General features: G+C 55.1%; 1 protein-coding gene across 1 annotated transcript in view; it reads left to right on the top strand.

Moving 5' to 3' along the window:
• Window positions 1–13,484, top strand: part of Clip2 (CAP-Gly domain containing linker protein 2) — a 47,358-nt gene that overhangs the window by 26,257 nt on the left and 7,617 nt on the right. Inside the window, exons 7-10 of the mRNA XM_023714309.1 lie at window positions 497–600; window positions 2,369–2,429; window positions 7,342–7,446; window positions 10,431–11,366. Coding sequence (XP_023570077.1) covers window positions 497–600; window positions 2,369–2,429; window positions 7,342–7,446; window positions 10,431–11,366 — 1,206 coding nt within the window. The remainder of the gene's footprint in view (window positions 1–496; window positions 601–2,368; window positions 2,430–7,341; window positions 7,447–10,430; window positions 11,367–13,484) is intronic.

The following is a 13,484-nucleotide window of genomic DNA, read 5'->3' as shown; positions in this document are numbered from 1 at the left end:
CGGCGGCGGCGGCGGCGGGGGCGGGGCCTACACCCTGCGCAGCCGTGGGAGGGCTCCGGGCGTGCGGAGGACGCCCAACGGCACCCGCGCATCTCCCTCCAAGCCCTTCCTGTGCGCAGATGTGCATGTGGCTTGTGGTGCCCCATGCCCAGAATCCCAGCACCGTGGGAGGCTGAGGCAGGAGGATGAGAGTTTGAGCTCAGCCCATGGTTTAGCAAGACTTTGTCCCATAAAAAAAGGGCAGGAATGTGGTTCAATGCAGAAGCCCTGGGTTCAGCCCCCAATACAAAAGAAAAAACCTGTCTCAAGCCAGGCTCACCAGCATGCGGTAAGAGGAGCTACCCCTGGATAGCAGCGACCCTTAGAGTGAAGGCAGCAGCAACAGCAGAGGTGGGGCGGCTCTTGGGTCCCCTGGGTGAGGCCCACTGTCCATGCCCAGTGGGGGGCTGCCTGGCCTCGCCCTTGCTTGACCCTGCCACGGCCCTTTCGGGCCCAGTATGTTGCAGAGGCGGAGGAAAAGCTGCAGCGGGCGCGGCTGCTGGTGGACAGCGTGCGCAAGGAGAAGGTGGATTTGTCCAACCAGCTGGAGGAGGAACGCAGGTGCGTGCAGAGCCTTGGGTCTGGGAATACACAGCCCCGGCCCAGGCCTGCATCTGCTCCTTTACTGGCTATGTCTCTGTGGACTGTGACTGATCTGTGGGCCTTGGTCCTCTGAGCACCCAAGTGGTAGCGGGCAGGTCCTGTCCTTCCTAGCAGTTGGGAGGATTCCCAAGGTGATGAGCTGGGCATGGTGGTGCTCTCTTGGAACCCCAGCACTCTGGGAGGCTGAGGTAGGAAGTTGGCAAATTGAAGCTCAGCCTGGGCAATTTAGCAGTTTGGCGAGACCTTGTTTCAAAGAAAGGCTGGGGATGTAGCTCATTATGAAGGCCCTGGGTTCAGTCCCCAGTATAGCAATAAAAAAATAAAAGAGTGAAGGAGGATCACTATAATTTCAAGTTGCATAGTGAGACCCTGTACCCAATGCATTAGATAGAAAGAAAGAAAGAAAGAAAGAAAGAAAGAAAGAAAGAAAGACTCAGAGCTGTCTCCAGCCTGGCCAGTGGCACACCAAGCAGAGCATGGGGAGCCATGCATATAAGGCCCAGTGTCCCCACCTGCATGTGTGCCAGGTCCAGCCAAGAGCAGCCCTGCGCAGCCCCCCGCAAGGAGCACTAAGTCCTGTCTGGGGCTCAATTCCCCTTCACATGCCTGGAAGTGGCTCTGCACCTGTGCTTCCTCCAGTCCAGTCATTGGTTGGGACAGGCACTGCCATCATTGTCATGGTCACAGAGGAGAAACTGAGACCCATCGCAGGGAAGGAACTGGCGAGGGCCGCTAGCTCATGTGCCCTGCCACAGTGGTGAGCTGAGGCTGTGTCCATATGTGTTTCTGAGGCCGCTTCTCCCTCATGCCTCATGGAAGCTCCTGGCCAAGTCAGGGACTCGAGAAACCCACAGAAAAATGCTGTGGGGGGAACCTCCCCAGAGCCCCAGCTACCTCAGGGTTCCTGGGGTTGGGACATCCTGGCCTGACCTGGGGGACTGCCTCCTGCATCCTGGGAGCACACGAGGCTTCTGGCGTCCTTCCTGCCACTGGCGCAACCCCTGCCTGGCTCAGCCCCTCCTGGCACCCTGCTTCAGTCTGTTTGCAGTCTCTACAGGCGAATGTTTCTGTCCCTCTCCGGGACATGGGGCTTATTTATATCTGCCTGAGCCCACACATTTGGTTTCCATGGTGACGCAGCCACTGCAGACAAGCAATTCTTTACGACATCATGGGAGTTGTGTTCAGGAATGGCCTGGGTGCAGGTGCCACTCACCACCCTGGACTTGCTATGGGACCTTGGACAGGCGGCTGGCCTTTCTGAGCATTGCCTCATGGCTGTGCTGCACGCTGTCAGGAGGTCCCAGAGGGAGCAGCTTTGGAAATAGGTCTTGAAGCCAGGCATGATGGTGCACGCCTGTAACCCCAGCACTCAGGAGGCTGTGGAAGGAGGATCATTGTGAGTTCGAGATCAGCCTGGGCTACAAAGTGAGCTCAAGACCAGTGTGAAGTATATAGCAAGACCCTTTCTCAAAAAGGCCAAAAAAAATGTCTTGGTGTCAGTCCAGTGCTTCTGTCCCCAAGCCACTGTCCCTTATTCCCTAGGTCCTGGGGAAGAGGAGGATCATGTTTAGAGTGGGTGGGAAGGTGGGAGGTCTACAGGCTTCCAAAAGGCCCTGAGCTTTCAGTCATAGGACTCCATGTGGGTCCTGCTCTGCTGGGCTGGGCCCCTCTGCATGGCTACCTCCAGGGCCTGAGCTCGCACTCAACCCTTTCTCCCCTGCAGGAAGGTGGAGGACCTGCAGTTCCGCGTGGAGGAGGAGTCCATCACCAAGGGAGACCTGGAGGTAACCGTGGGTGGGGCTCGGGCTGTACCCCAGGCCCCCTTGCCAGGCACGTGGCCATGAGGCCCAGGCAGTCACTCTGGGATCAAAGGTCACACCTTGGGAGTATGGGAGAGAGGCCAGGGGACCAACAGTTGTCACAGGTGGATGGCTTTGCTCCTGAGTACAGAGGGGCCCTGTGTCGGGGACTAGGGAGTGAACAGGATGGAGCTGGGGCAGTGAGGACACAGTGCTGCCTTGGGGGACACAGTCACTGGGAGCTCTGTGCTTCCTGCCTGTTATGCTGTCCCTTGGGCTTTTCTGCACCTGTTCTCCAGGTCTAATGTGGTTGGGAGTAGCTGGGGGAGTCACAGAGTGTGTGGATGGGACAGCTGAGGCTCAGGAAGATGAGACTCAGCCAAGTCCTGGACCAGCTCACAGCCTCAGGGACTAGGGCTGGAACTCCTGGCCCCTGAGCCAGCCACAGGTTGCATCATGCTTTTAGCCCCTGAGTTCTGTCACTACACACACGGGGCTGGCACAGTGGGCACCCTTCCAGCCAAGGGGATGGGCTGCCCTAGTGATTCTTAAAACAGCCCCCAACTATGCAGAGACCACAGGACACCTTCCTGTGGAGATGCCACAGGTCAAGGATGCCCCAAGGTTTTGACAGGGTGGAGAACAGCAAGGTCTGTGGGCCCCACACTCTGGTTCTGGGCCCAAGAGGCCTTGGACAGCTTCTTCTCCTCCTCTGACCTGTTTTCTCATATGTAAAAGGAGGGTGTTGAGCCTTAGCAGCTCCAGCTCAGCAGACTTGGGTGGAACCCAGGAGTCTGCATTTCTGCCAAGCACCCTGGTGATTGCCTCTGGGGGGGTCACTTCAGTAGATCATTTCTGGGCTCAGATCAGAATCCACAGTTTCTGACACCGTGAGAGCCAGTTTTCTGCCTGTCTCTTGGAGGCCTCCCGGGGAGGGAGGTGGAACTGCCCAAGGTCGTGCTTGCTGCTTCCACCCAGACTGGAGCAGGTTCTGATGCCAGAATGTCACATGCAGGACCTCAGCCCGGTGCAGGCTCTTCTGACTTATGTGCCTCTCACAGGCAAAGAGACAGATCATGTGGTTTTGTCTGCGGGGCTTTCTGATGGGCAGCTGTCCTCCTGCAGGGGCCGGGTGGACTTCCAGAATGGCACCTGTGGTTGCCAGAACCATCCCCTCCCGCCAGCGCCTGTACACCAGGAATATTGCTGAGCGGCTGCAGGGAAATTCACAGCTCCCCAAGACAGGGGATTCAGCAACAGCTCCAGGAGCCCAGCTCACCTCGTTCCCTCCCTCCTGCCTCCGCCTTGTCTATGACTCCAGGTCTCCCTGCCTGTCTTTCTCTCACTGTATCTCCTCTCGGCACTTGCAACTCCCTTCTCCAGGTTGCCTGGTCACCATTGCCCATCCCTTACCAGTTATCTTCACGAGAGAATCTGATTGGTTTTGGGCTAGCCAATGGCCTGGCTGATTCTGGATCAGGTGTCCACACCTGACCAATCAGGTCTGACTAGGGGAGGCAGGAGGCGGGATAGACAGTGACAGACTGCTAGTTCATCCTGAAGGGCCATTTTTTATTGTACAAACCTAATTGAGACCTTATTCGTGGTAACCTGGAAGCAAATTGGCCCCAAGTCCTGCTTCTCCTCACCCATCTTAAAAGTCAAAATTATAGAGCAGAACCACTCCATGACTTCCCAGGCTCCTTGGGCTATACCATACCATCTCTTGATAATCTCACAGCCCAAGTTCTTAACCATCCTCCCATCCCCCATCCCATCTTCTCAGCCTCCTGGCTGGCGCCACTCACTTCCTGGCCTCTGTGTGCTGGGCCCTGTAGCCTCTTCCACCCTTTCTTGGCGAGCATGCAATCAGTCTGTGGTTTCCAGTGTCCTTGGTGGGCCTCGAAGATGCCAGAGCCACCCCCCCCCCATCCCACCGTGGTGAGTGGCTGAAAGCAACATGCATTTCTGTTATCACCATTCTAGATGTCAGAGTATGAAATCAAGATGCTGCTGAACAAGGCTGGCTTCTTGTAGAATCTGAGGGAAGATCTGTCCCTTGCCTCTGTCCTGGCTTGTGAAAAGATCTCCAGAGGCCTTGGAGTGCCGCTGAGTGCACTGTGGTGTCCCCGACACAACCTGTCCAGGCCAGATGTCAAGGTCTCCCCATCTCTCACCCTTCCTTCATCCCTTCTTGCTCCCTTCTGGGGAGCTGCTCCCATGACTGTCACAGTTCCCCACAGCTAGGACTCCTGTCCCCCACTCCCTCATCAGAAAACCTCTTGATCTCAGCTCCAAAGCAATCTCCATTGCCATGGCCACCTCCATGAGCCACTCTGGCAGCCCCTGCCTGGCGCTCCCTCCCTCTTCATTCCTCAGGGTTCTGTTGCCCACACTGGTGCCAGAACAGGCTTTTGTTTGTTTTTTTGTTTTTGCAGTACCAGGGATTAAACTCAGGACTTTGTGCTTGCCAGGCAGGTGCTTATGCCGCTGAGCTATATCCCTGGCGCAGAGCAGTCTTTTGAAAAATAGCTTAATAAATACATAGTATTGTCAGCTTGGGGCTGATCTTGGCCCAGCCCCCCACCAAGGTGACAGCTCCCCTTCAACCCCAGGCGACCTGTGACCAGAGATTTTTAGACATGTAAGTGAAAGCCAGGTGTGCTGATGCTCGCCTGTCACTCTGGGAGGCTGAAGTAACAGGAGATCGAAGTTCAAGCCCAGCCCAGGCAACTTAGCAATGTAGCAACACCTTGTCTCAAAAATACAAAAGGCTGGGGGTGTAGCTCAGTGCAAAGGTCCTGGGTTCAATTCCCAGTACCACAGGAAGAAAGGGAAGAAGAAAAGGAGAGAAAGATGAAAAAGTGAATCCAGTCTGGCCAGTTCCTTTCCCAGTTCCCATCAGCAGTGCTGTGACTCAGTAACATTCAGGCCCTGGATGGTGGCCCGGAGGACCCAGACCCCACCCTGTCCAGCCCTGGCTCACACCCATCCCTGCTGCTTATTTGTGACACCGCAGACATAGGGGTTTCCTCCCCAGTACGTGTCCTACCTCTGCTGTTCTTTGTACCTGGTAGTCCTCCCCTCATAGGAGTGGATGGCTCCTTTAAGAACACGCTTTGTGGCCCACTTTTCCCCACCTTGGGACATCTGCAGACCCAGTCACCTTGGCTTTGTGTGCTGTTACCTGCATAGAGCCACCTCGATCCTTCATTAATACAGGGAAACCCATTTTACCAAGACAAACCTATTTTATGAACCAGAATCAGCTATTTATTGAGGACTGGCTGAAAGTGCTAAAGCCTCAGGAAAACCAAGGGGTGTGTGATGCGTCTGTCCAGCGTCTTGAGGACACTCCTGTCATTAGTAAAACAATCCCCAGCTGGACATGGTGGCACACACCAATAATTCCAGCACTCTGGAGGCTGCGGCAGGAGGATTGCCAGCAGTCTGAGGCCAGCCTGGAACCTGTCTCAAAAAACCCAAAACAAATTAGTTAATTAAAAATAAGCAAGCCCTTGCACCGAGCACGGTGGTCCATGCCCACGATCCCAGCTACTGGAGGCTAAGGCAGGAGGATAACAGTTCATGGGCAGCCTGGGCAACTTAGCAAGACCTCTCTCAAGAAAACAAAACACAAACACTAGCTGCTGAGCCAGGTATGGTGGCACATGCCTGTAATCCCAGGTAATTGGGAGGCTGAGGCAGGGAGATCACGGCCAGCCTACAGCATTTAGTGAGACCCTGTCTCAAGACATTTTTTTCAAAGGGCTGGGCTGTAGCTCAGTGGTAGAGCACTGGCCTGGTGGACACAAGGCCCTGGGCCAGTCCCCAATACACACACACACACGCACACACACACACACACACACACACCCCTCAAACCTCTGTTACCTGACTGGTGTCCCCAGGCAGTCAGTTGCTTTGTGCTGCTGTAAGGGGCAGACCCCATGGGAATGAAAAGGGAGCGTGTAGTGCCATTGTCTCTGACCCTTGGAGTCTGAGGAATTGGTTCCGTGACCCAATGCCCGCCCCCATCCTTGGAATGCACGGACCCTGGTAGACAACTTCACACTCTACTCTTTAGGGATAACAATAAGGACAGAGGCCCAGCCCTGCTCAGCAGGCACAATTTTCTTTTAACATTTTCAGTCTGCTGTTGGTGGAATCCAGGGGTACAGGGTTATGTGCCTCAGTTTACCACATCCACAAGGGACTGGGGTTTGTTTTACAGTGTGGCCCACCTCTGCCCAAGATGACCCTGTTTTCCAAGCTGGGGGTGCCTGGTCAGAGTCCTCGTCTGCCTCCTCCCTCGAAGGCAGATGCCAGCTCAACACCCTGAGAATGGGGGGCTTTGTTAGCGATGAAGGAGGCGTTGTGACGTGGGGACAAAAGTGCCCTTGTGCTTGCCACAGGCCAAGCAGCCTCTGCAGGGCCCAGGGTGGGTGGGCAGCTGCGAGCCCAGCTCGGACCAGGCCTGGGTTTCTTTTTGAAAATCTTTCTTTCCTGGGTTTTTCCTGTCCAGCACAGGCCTGTTTGGTCAGGAGTTGGGGTATCACCCACACCCCCCAAGGCCCAGGCCTGTGTCTACTGTGCGCTCAGGCTCCCCAGGGGCTGCAGGAGGATGCTTGGCCTGGGGGTGGAGGGGGAGATGGGGTGCCCATTGCCACCCCAGCGGGAGCTGTTCGGGGTCCCCGCAGCCTCCTCTGCCTTCCACGCACCGACCCCAGCCTCCTCTCTTTCCTGAGCAATTCTGCTTGTCGCTCTGCTCTCCCTTCTGGTCTTTACACTGAAGATGACGCCTCCTCTTTCTCTCTCCCTCTCCCTCTTTCCGCCTCCGGCCCTCTCTTCCCCTTGCCCCTCCCAACGCCCCCTGCCCGGTCCGCGGGCGGAGCAGACCCAGACGCAGCTGGAGCATGCGCGCATTGGGGAGCTGGAGCAGAGCCTGCTACTGGAGAAGGCGCAGGCGGAGCGGCTGCTCCGGGAATTGGCGGACAACAGGGTAACGCGTCTGCCGGCTGCCGCCCCTCGGCCTCTATCCTGACCGACCCAACCTGGGCTGCTGTCATCGTTGCTTTTTTTCTTTTGAGCCCCATCTAAGAGGGAGGTGGAGGTTTGGAGACCTTCTTAGCCTTCAATGTCACGTGATGCTTCTAGGGGCCTGGCTCCCTGGGACCATGCCCCCCCTGCTGAGCAGCCCCAGGGGACCCTGCCAGGCTCCCTCCCTTGCCTCAGGTGCCTGGGATGCCCTGTATCCAGAACCACCAGCCTGAGGAGGCTGGAAAGGGCAGGGGGTGGGACCTGCAGACCCAGGGCTCTCTTGCCCAGTGGGGCCCCTCCTTGGAGGCTGGAAGGGCCAGACTGAGTTCCTGGACTCAGGAAATAGCCAGGGCAACTGGGTGTGGTGGCACATGCTTGTCATCCCAGTTTGCTGGGAGGCTAAGGCAGGAGGGTCACAGGTTCCAGCCCAGCCTGGGCAATTTAGTGACTTAGTGAGACCCTGTCAATAAATAATTTATCAATAAAACTTTGAAAAATTAATTAATTAATTAATTAATAGGGATGTAGGCCCTGGGATCAAATCCAGTATTGGGGGTGGGGGAGTGAGACTTTGGGAAAGTTTTATGGGTTTCATGAGTGGATGGGACTGTGGCAGCCCCAAGGTTGGGGAGCCCCAGGAGCGCACTGCCTGGAAGTGCCAGGCGTGGTCTGTGATCCACACCGCGGACCTAGCGGGCCCTCTGTGCCCACTGCACATGCGCTGCCCCCCACCACCACCCGTTCAGGTCTTTCTGCCGCAGGCATGCGGAGTTTGCACATAGACAGCAGGAAGCCCAGACCAGCAGCATGGGTTTGCCTGTGGCTGCAGCGCAAAAGCGGGGCGAGTGCCTGCCGGTGGGTTTCTGGAGACGCACAAGGCTCTGTGCATGCCCTGGCTATTGCCCCGGGCTTGTGCGACCTCTTGCAGTGCCTGCTCCTGTGTACCAGGGCTGGGTACAGGACCCCATCCAGGAACAGTGGCCAGATTGGAGCCCTTGCAAGGGAGGCGATTTGGTCTAACCTCAGCCAAATTACAAAGGGAAAGGAAAAAATGAGTGAACCCGAGTTCAAGCCCAGCCTGGGCAATTTAGCGAGCCCCTCTCTCAGAGAGGCCTTGTGATAGGACCCAGTTCAAAGGCTATGGGTTTAATCCCTAGTACTGGAAAGAAAAAAGTAATGTGTTAAGCAAAAGAATAATCACAAACAAAAACTTTCAAGTTTGTAAAGGTTTGAAATGTTTGTAAAAGTTTTCTGGGTCAGGGAGGTAGCTTAGTGGCTTAAGTGCCTGCCTGGCAAGCGCAAGGTCCTCAGTTCAGTCCCTAGGACCCAAATAAACAACAACAACAACAACAAAAAATCAAATCAAATAAAAAATATGTAGTTTCTGGCTAGGCATGGTGGCTCATGTCTGTAATCCCAGTACTTGGGAGGCTGAGGAAGGAGGATTCTTGTTAGTTTGAGACCAGCCTGGGCCACACATAGTGAGTTCAAGGCCAGCCTGAACTACATAGCAAGGATCTTGTCTCAGAAAAGAAAAAGGGGAAAATATATTTTCTTTCTTTCTTTTTTTTTTTTTTTTTTTTTTTTTTTTTTTTTTTTTTCTCCAGAGCTGGGAATTGAACTCTGGTCCTTGCGCTTGCCAAGCAAACACTTATTCAACTGAGCTATCTCCCCATCCACAAAAATATATTTTCTGGATCTATGACATTGATGACAGTGGTGCTTCTGGCAGCTGGGGCACCTTTATTCTGTTCTGCTCACAGGTCGAAGCTCCACCCTCCCTCAGTCTCCTCCTTGAACTGGCCTCTCTTGTATCTGCCCATTCTGCCAAGTGCCTCAATACAGAGAGATAAAAAATTTACTCTGGCCTCTGCCCTTTAAAACTAACATGAAAATACAAAATAAATAATAAAAATAACATGAAAGTGAAAAATAAGCTGGGTGTGGTTTTGCAGGCCTGTAATCCCAGCACTGAGGTAGGAGGATCCTTGTGAATTTGAGCTTGTGTACAGAGTGAGCTCAAGGCCAGCCTGAACTGCATAGAAAGACCCTGTTTCAAAAAGACTAAAGAAGAGGCTAGGAAGATAGCTCAGCAGCCTAATTGCCTGCCTGGCAAGGTCTCCTGTTCCATTCCTGAAGCCAGGTATGCTGGCACATGCCTATTATCCAGTGCTGGGGAGGCTGAGACAACAGGATCACTATGGGTCCAAGCTTTGTGGCAAGACCCTGTACCAAATAAATAAATCAATAATAATATAAATTTTTTTGTAAAAGTCTAAATAAATGCCATGAAGGACCAGGCTGCAGCCCAGTGGCAGAGCCTTTCCTGGCATGTAAGAAGCCCTGGGTTCAATCACCAGCACTGCCAGTAGTTAGAAAAAGCACTAGTCAGTGTGTGGATGCAAGCCTGTCCTTACAGCTCCTAGAAGGTGAGGGAGGGGGGAATCACAAGTTTTAGCCCAGCCTGGGTGATTTCGTGAAACCCTCAAAATTAAAAAAAAAACAAAAAAAAGAAGAAGAAGAAATTAAGAGGGCTGGGGTGGTGTGTGCCTACAATCGCAGCACTTGGGAAGCTGAGGCAGGAGGACCACTGAGTTTGAGGCTAGCCTGGGCTGCCTAGTGAGTCCTAGGGCAGCCTGACCACATAGTGAGACTGTACCTCAAAAAACTAACAAAAGTGTTGGGATATAGCTCAGTGGTGGAGCATGTGCCCAGCGTGGGCAAAGCCTGGGTTTCATCCCCAGCAGTACAAGAGTGCTAACGCGAGCTTCCCAGAAGCCATCACCTGAAAGGGAGTTTCTCTTGCCTAGGATGGAAGGGGCATGTGGCTCCCATGCCTTTGGGTTGCACAGGGGTGTGGGGAGCACAGATGCATCGGGTGGGAGTGGGTGTTCTCCTCCCACCCTCTGTACTCAGGGCCACTCACACCTGCCCCTCTCCCCACAGCTGACCACAGTGGCGGAGAAGTCTCGAGTGCTGCAGCTGGAGGAGGAGCTGAGCCTGCGGCGTGGCGAAATCGAGCAGCTGCAGCAGTGCCTGCTGCATGCCGGGCCCCCGCCCTCCGATGACCCCGAGGCTGCCCAGGCACAGCGGCTGCGGGAGCGGCTGCTGTCTGCCTCCCAGGAGCAGCGGCGAGAGAGCGGAGCGCTGCGAGACAAGTACGAGGCAGCCCTGAAGGCCTACCAGGCCGAGGTGGACAAGCTGCGCGCTGCCAATGACAAGTATGCGCAGGAGGTGGCCGACCTCAAGGCCAAGGTGCAGCAGGCCACCAGTGAGAATATGGGCCTCATGGACAACTGGAAGACCAAGCTGGACTCGCTGGCCTCCGACCACCAGAAGTCCCTGGAGGACCTGAAGGCCACCCTGAACTCGGGCCCCGGCGCCCAGCAGAAGGAGATTGGTGAGCTCAAGGCTGTCCTGGAGGGCATCAAGATGGAGCACCAGCTGGAGCTGGGCAACCTGCAGGCCAAGCACGACCTGGAGACGGCCGTGCACACCAAGGAGAAGGAGGGCCTGCGGCAGAAGCTGCAGGAGGTGCAAGAAGAGCTGGCGGGGCTGCGGCAGCACTGGTGCGCCCAGCTCGAGGCCCAGGCCGCCCAGCACCGGCTGGAGCTGCAGGAGGCCCGCGACGGGCGCCGTGACGCCGAGCTGCGCGCACAGGAGCTGGAGGGGCTGGATGTGGAGTACCGAGGCCAGGCGCAGGCCATCGAGTTCCTCAAGGAGCAGATCGCACTGGCCGAGCGGAAGATGCTGGACTACGAGCGGCTGCAGCGCGCCGAGGCCCAGAGCAAGCAGGAGGCCGAGCGGCTGCGGGAGAAGCTCCTGGTCGCTGAGAACAGACTCCAGGCCGCCGAGGCCCAGTGCTCAGCTCCGCACAGCCACGTAGGCACGGCCGGCGGGAGGGCAGGGCGCGTGCGGCCTCTGTGTGTGAGCCATGGGGTCTCCTCCGCCTGTCCCCAGGAGCAGCCCGTGGGGATCGGCGCACCTGGCTGAAACGAGGAGACCCCATCCCCTCTGTGAGCTAGGTGGCAAGCTGGGCGTGGTGGCACACACCTTTCATCCCAGTGCTCAGGGAGGCTGAGGCAGGAGTATCCCACGTTCAAGTCTAGCCTGCGAAACTTAGCATGACCCTGTCTCTGGATAAAAAATTTGAAATGTCTGAGGATGTAGCTCAGTGCAAAATGGAGTCGAGCCCTAGGGGTGATGGAGACGACCCTGCCTCAGCAGGCTGGAGAGATACACAGCTGGAGCACAGGCTCCCCCAGCCCTCAATCCTCTAGGTCACCCTGGTGAGGCCTCGGGGCAGGATCCTTGGTCTCCCAAAGCCCCTGTCCTGCCAGTGCTGCTGAGGCTTCCTGTCCCTCTGTGTCCCCGGAGGGGTCTGGAAAGGTGAGACAGAGGTAACCTTGGAGAAGCCACTGTCAGCAGCACCAGTTTTTCTTTTTCTTTTTTTTTTTTTTTTTTGGCAGAAACAGGGATTGAACTCAGACCCTTGCGCTTGCCAGGGAAGCACTTATTCCACTGAGCCATCTCCCTGGCCCCAACAGCACCAGCTTTTCACCATGCTTAGCGATCCAGTGTCTGCCCCCTCCCTCAGCCAGAGGCTCCTCAGTGTCCAGGGAGCAGCGTCGGCTCCAGGGCCCAGAAGGGCCTTTGGAAGGCCTCAGTGCCTGTTCTGTGTGGCGCCCCACATCACCCTAAGTCTCCATAACTCCAGGAGGTCAGCATGGGCCCCAACTCCTGGGAGAGCAGATTCTGAGAGGCAGTGCCCATCCACGTGTCATAGAGGTGCCCCACCCCTGCCCAGGGACTGTCATGACAGAGGTAGCTGAAAGGGCTGGTTGTGTTGTGACCCGTGTCTGACAAGGGTCCCCTGCTGCCTTCGAACACCTGGAGCGTCCTGTGCCCAGGGTTTAACATTCAGGTCACCAGTTTTCTGTAGCCCTGAGGCCAAACACCTGCCTTTCTTTCATTCATTTTTTTCTTTCTTTCTTTCTTTCTTTCTTTCTTTCTTTCTTTCTTTCTTTCTTTCTTTCCTTCCTTCCTTCCTTCCTTCCTTCCTTCCTTCCTTCCTTCTTTTTTTCTTCCTTTCCTTCTCTTTCTTTCTGTTTCTTCCTTTCCTTTTCCTTCCTTCCTTCCCTTTTTTTTTTCTCCCTAGTACTGGGGACTTATCACACTGAGCTACCTCCCCAGCCCTCTTTAAATTTATTTTTTAAAATTGTTTTTAAGTTAATCTTTAGGGGCTGGAGAGATAGCTCAACGGAATAAGTGCTTGTCTGGCAAGCACAAGGGCCTGAGTTCAACCCCTGGTTCCAGAAAAAAAAAAAAAGTTAATCTTTTAAAAAAATTTTTTTAAAATCTTTATTGGTTTGGACAGGGTTTCTCTACACATCTCAGACTGCATCGTGTGCAGGACCAGGGATTGAACCTGGGGCCTTGCACTTGCCAGGCAGGTGCTTAGACCACTGAGCAATCTCCTCAGCCCTATTATTATTATTATTATTATTATTATTATTTAATCTTGAGACAACTTAGGTCTTGCTAAATTGCCTAGGCTGGAATAGAACTTTCAGTCCTCCTGCCTCAGCCTCCCAGACCCCTGGGACAGCAGGCAGACCTTGAGCCCCCGGGACCCTTCCTCCCAGGGAGGAGTGGCTTCTGCAGTGGCCGCCCCTCTGGGCCCTGGCAGAGGAGGAAGAGGAGGAGGCCCAGCCCTGCAGTCAACTGAAGCTGCTTGTGCAGCCTGAATTTGGGGCCTGGGACCTCCATTCCCTCGACCAGGGGGCCTGAGCACATCCATTATTGGGTGCTCCAGGACAAGCACTAGGTGGCCACCCCGGAAGGCCCAGGCCTTGCTTTCCCCTCACCCGAGGGCTCCACCTAGGCCCACACATCCCACAGATTCAAAAGCTTAGGTTCAGGGACAGTTGGATTTTAAAAATCTCACTATAATGTGAGAATTTGATGGTGCCTTCCTTGGGTTTATGCATCGTCACATCA

This window comes from Octodon degus, unplaced genomic scaffold (assembly GCF_000260255.1).
Source record: "Octodon degus isolate 3935 unplaced genomic scaffold, OctDeg1.0 scaffold00035, whole genome shotgun sequence".
NCBI lineage: Eukaryota > Metazoa > Chordata > Mammalia > Rodentia > Octodontidae > Octodon > Octodon degus.
The sequence above is the reverse complement of the archived record's forward strand: the minus strand, read 5'-3'. Positions and strand labels throughout refer to the sequence as shown.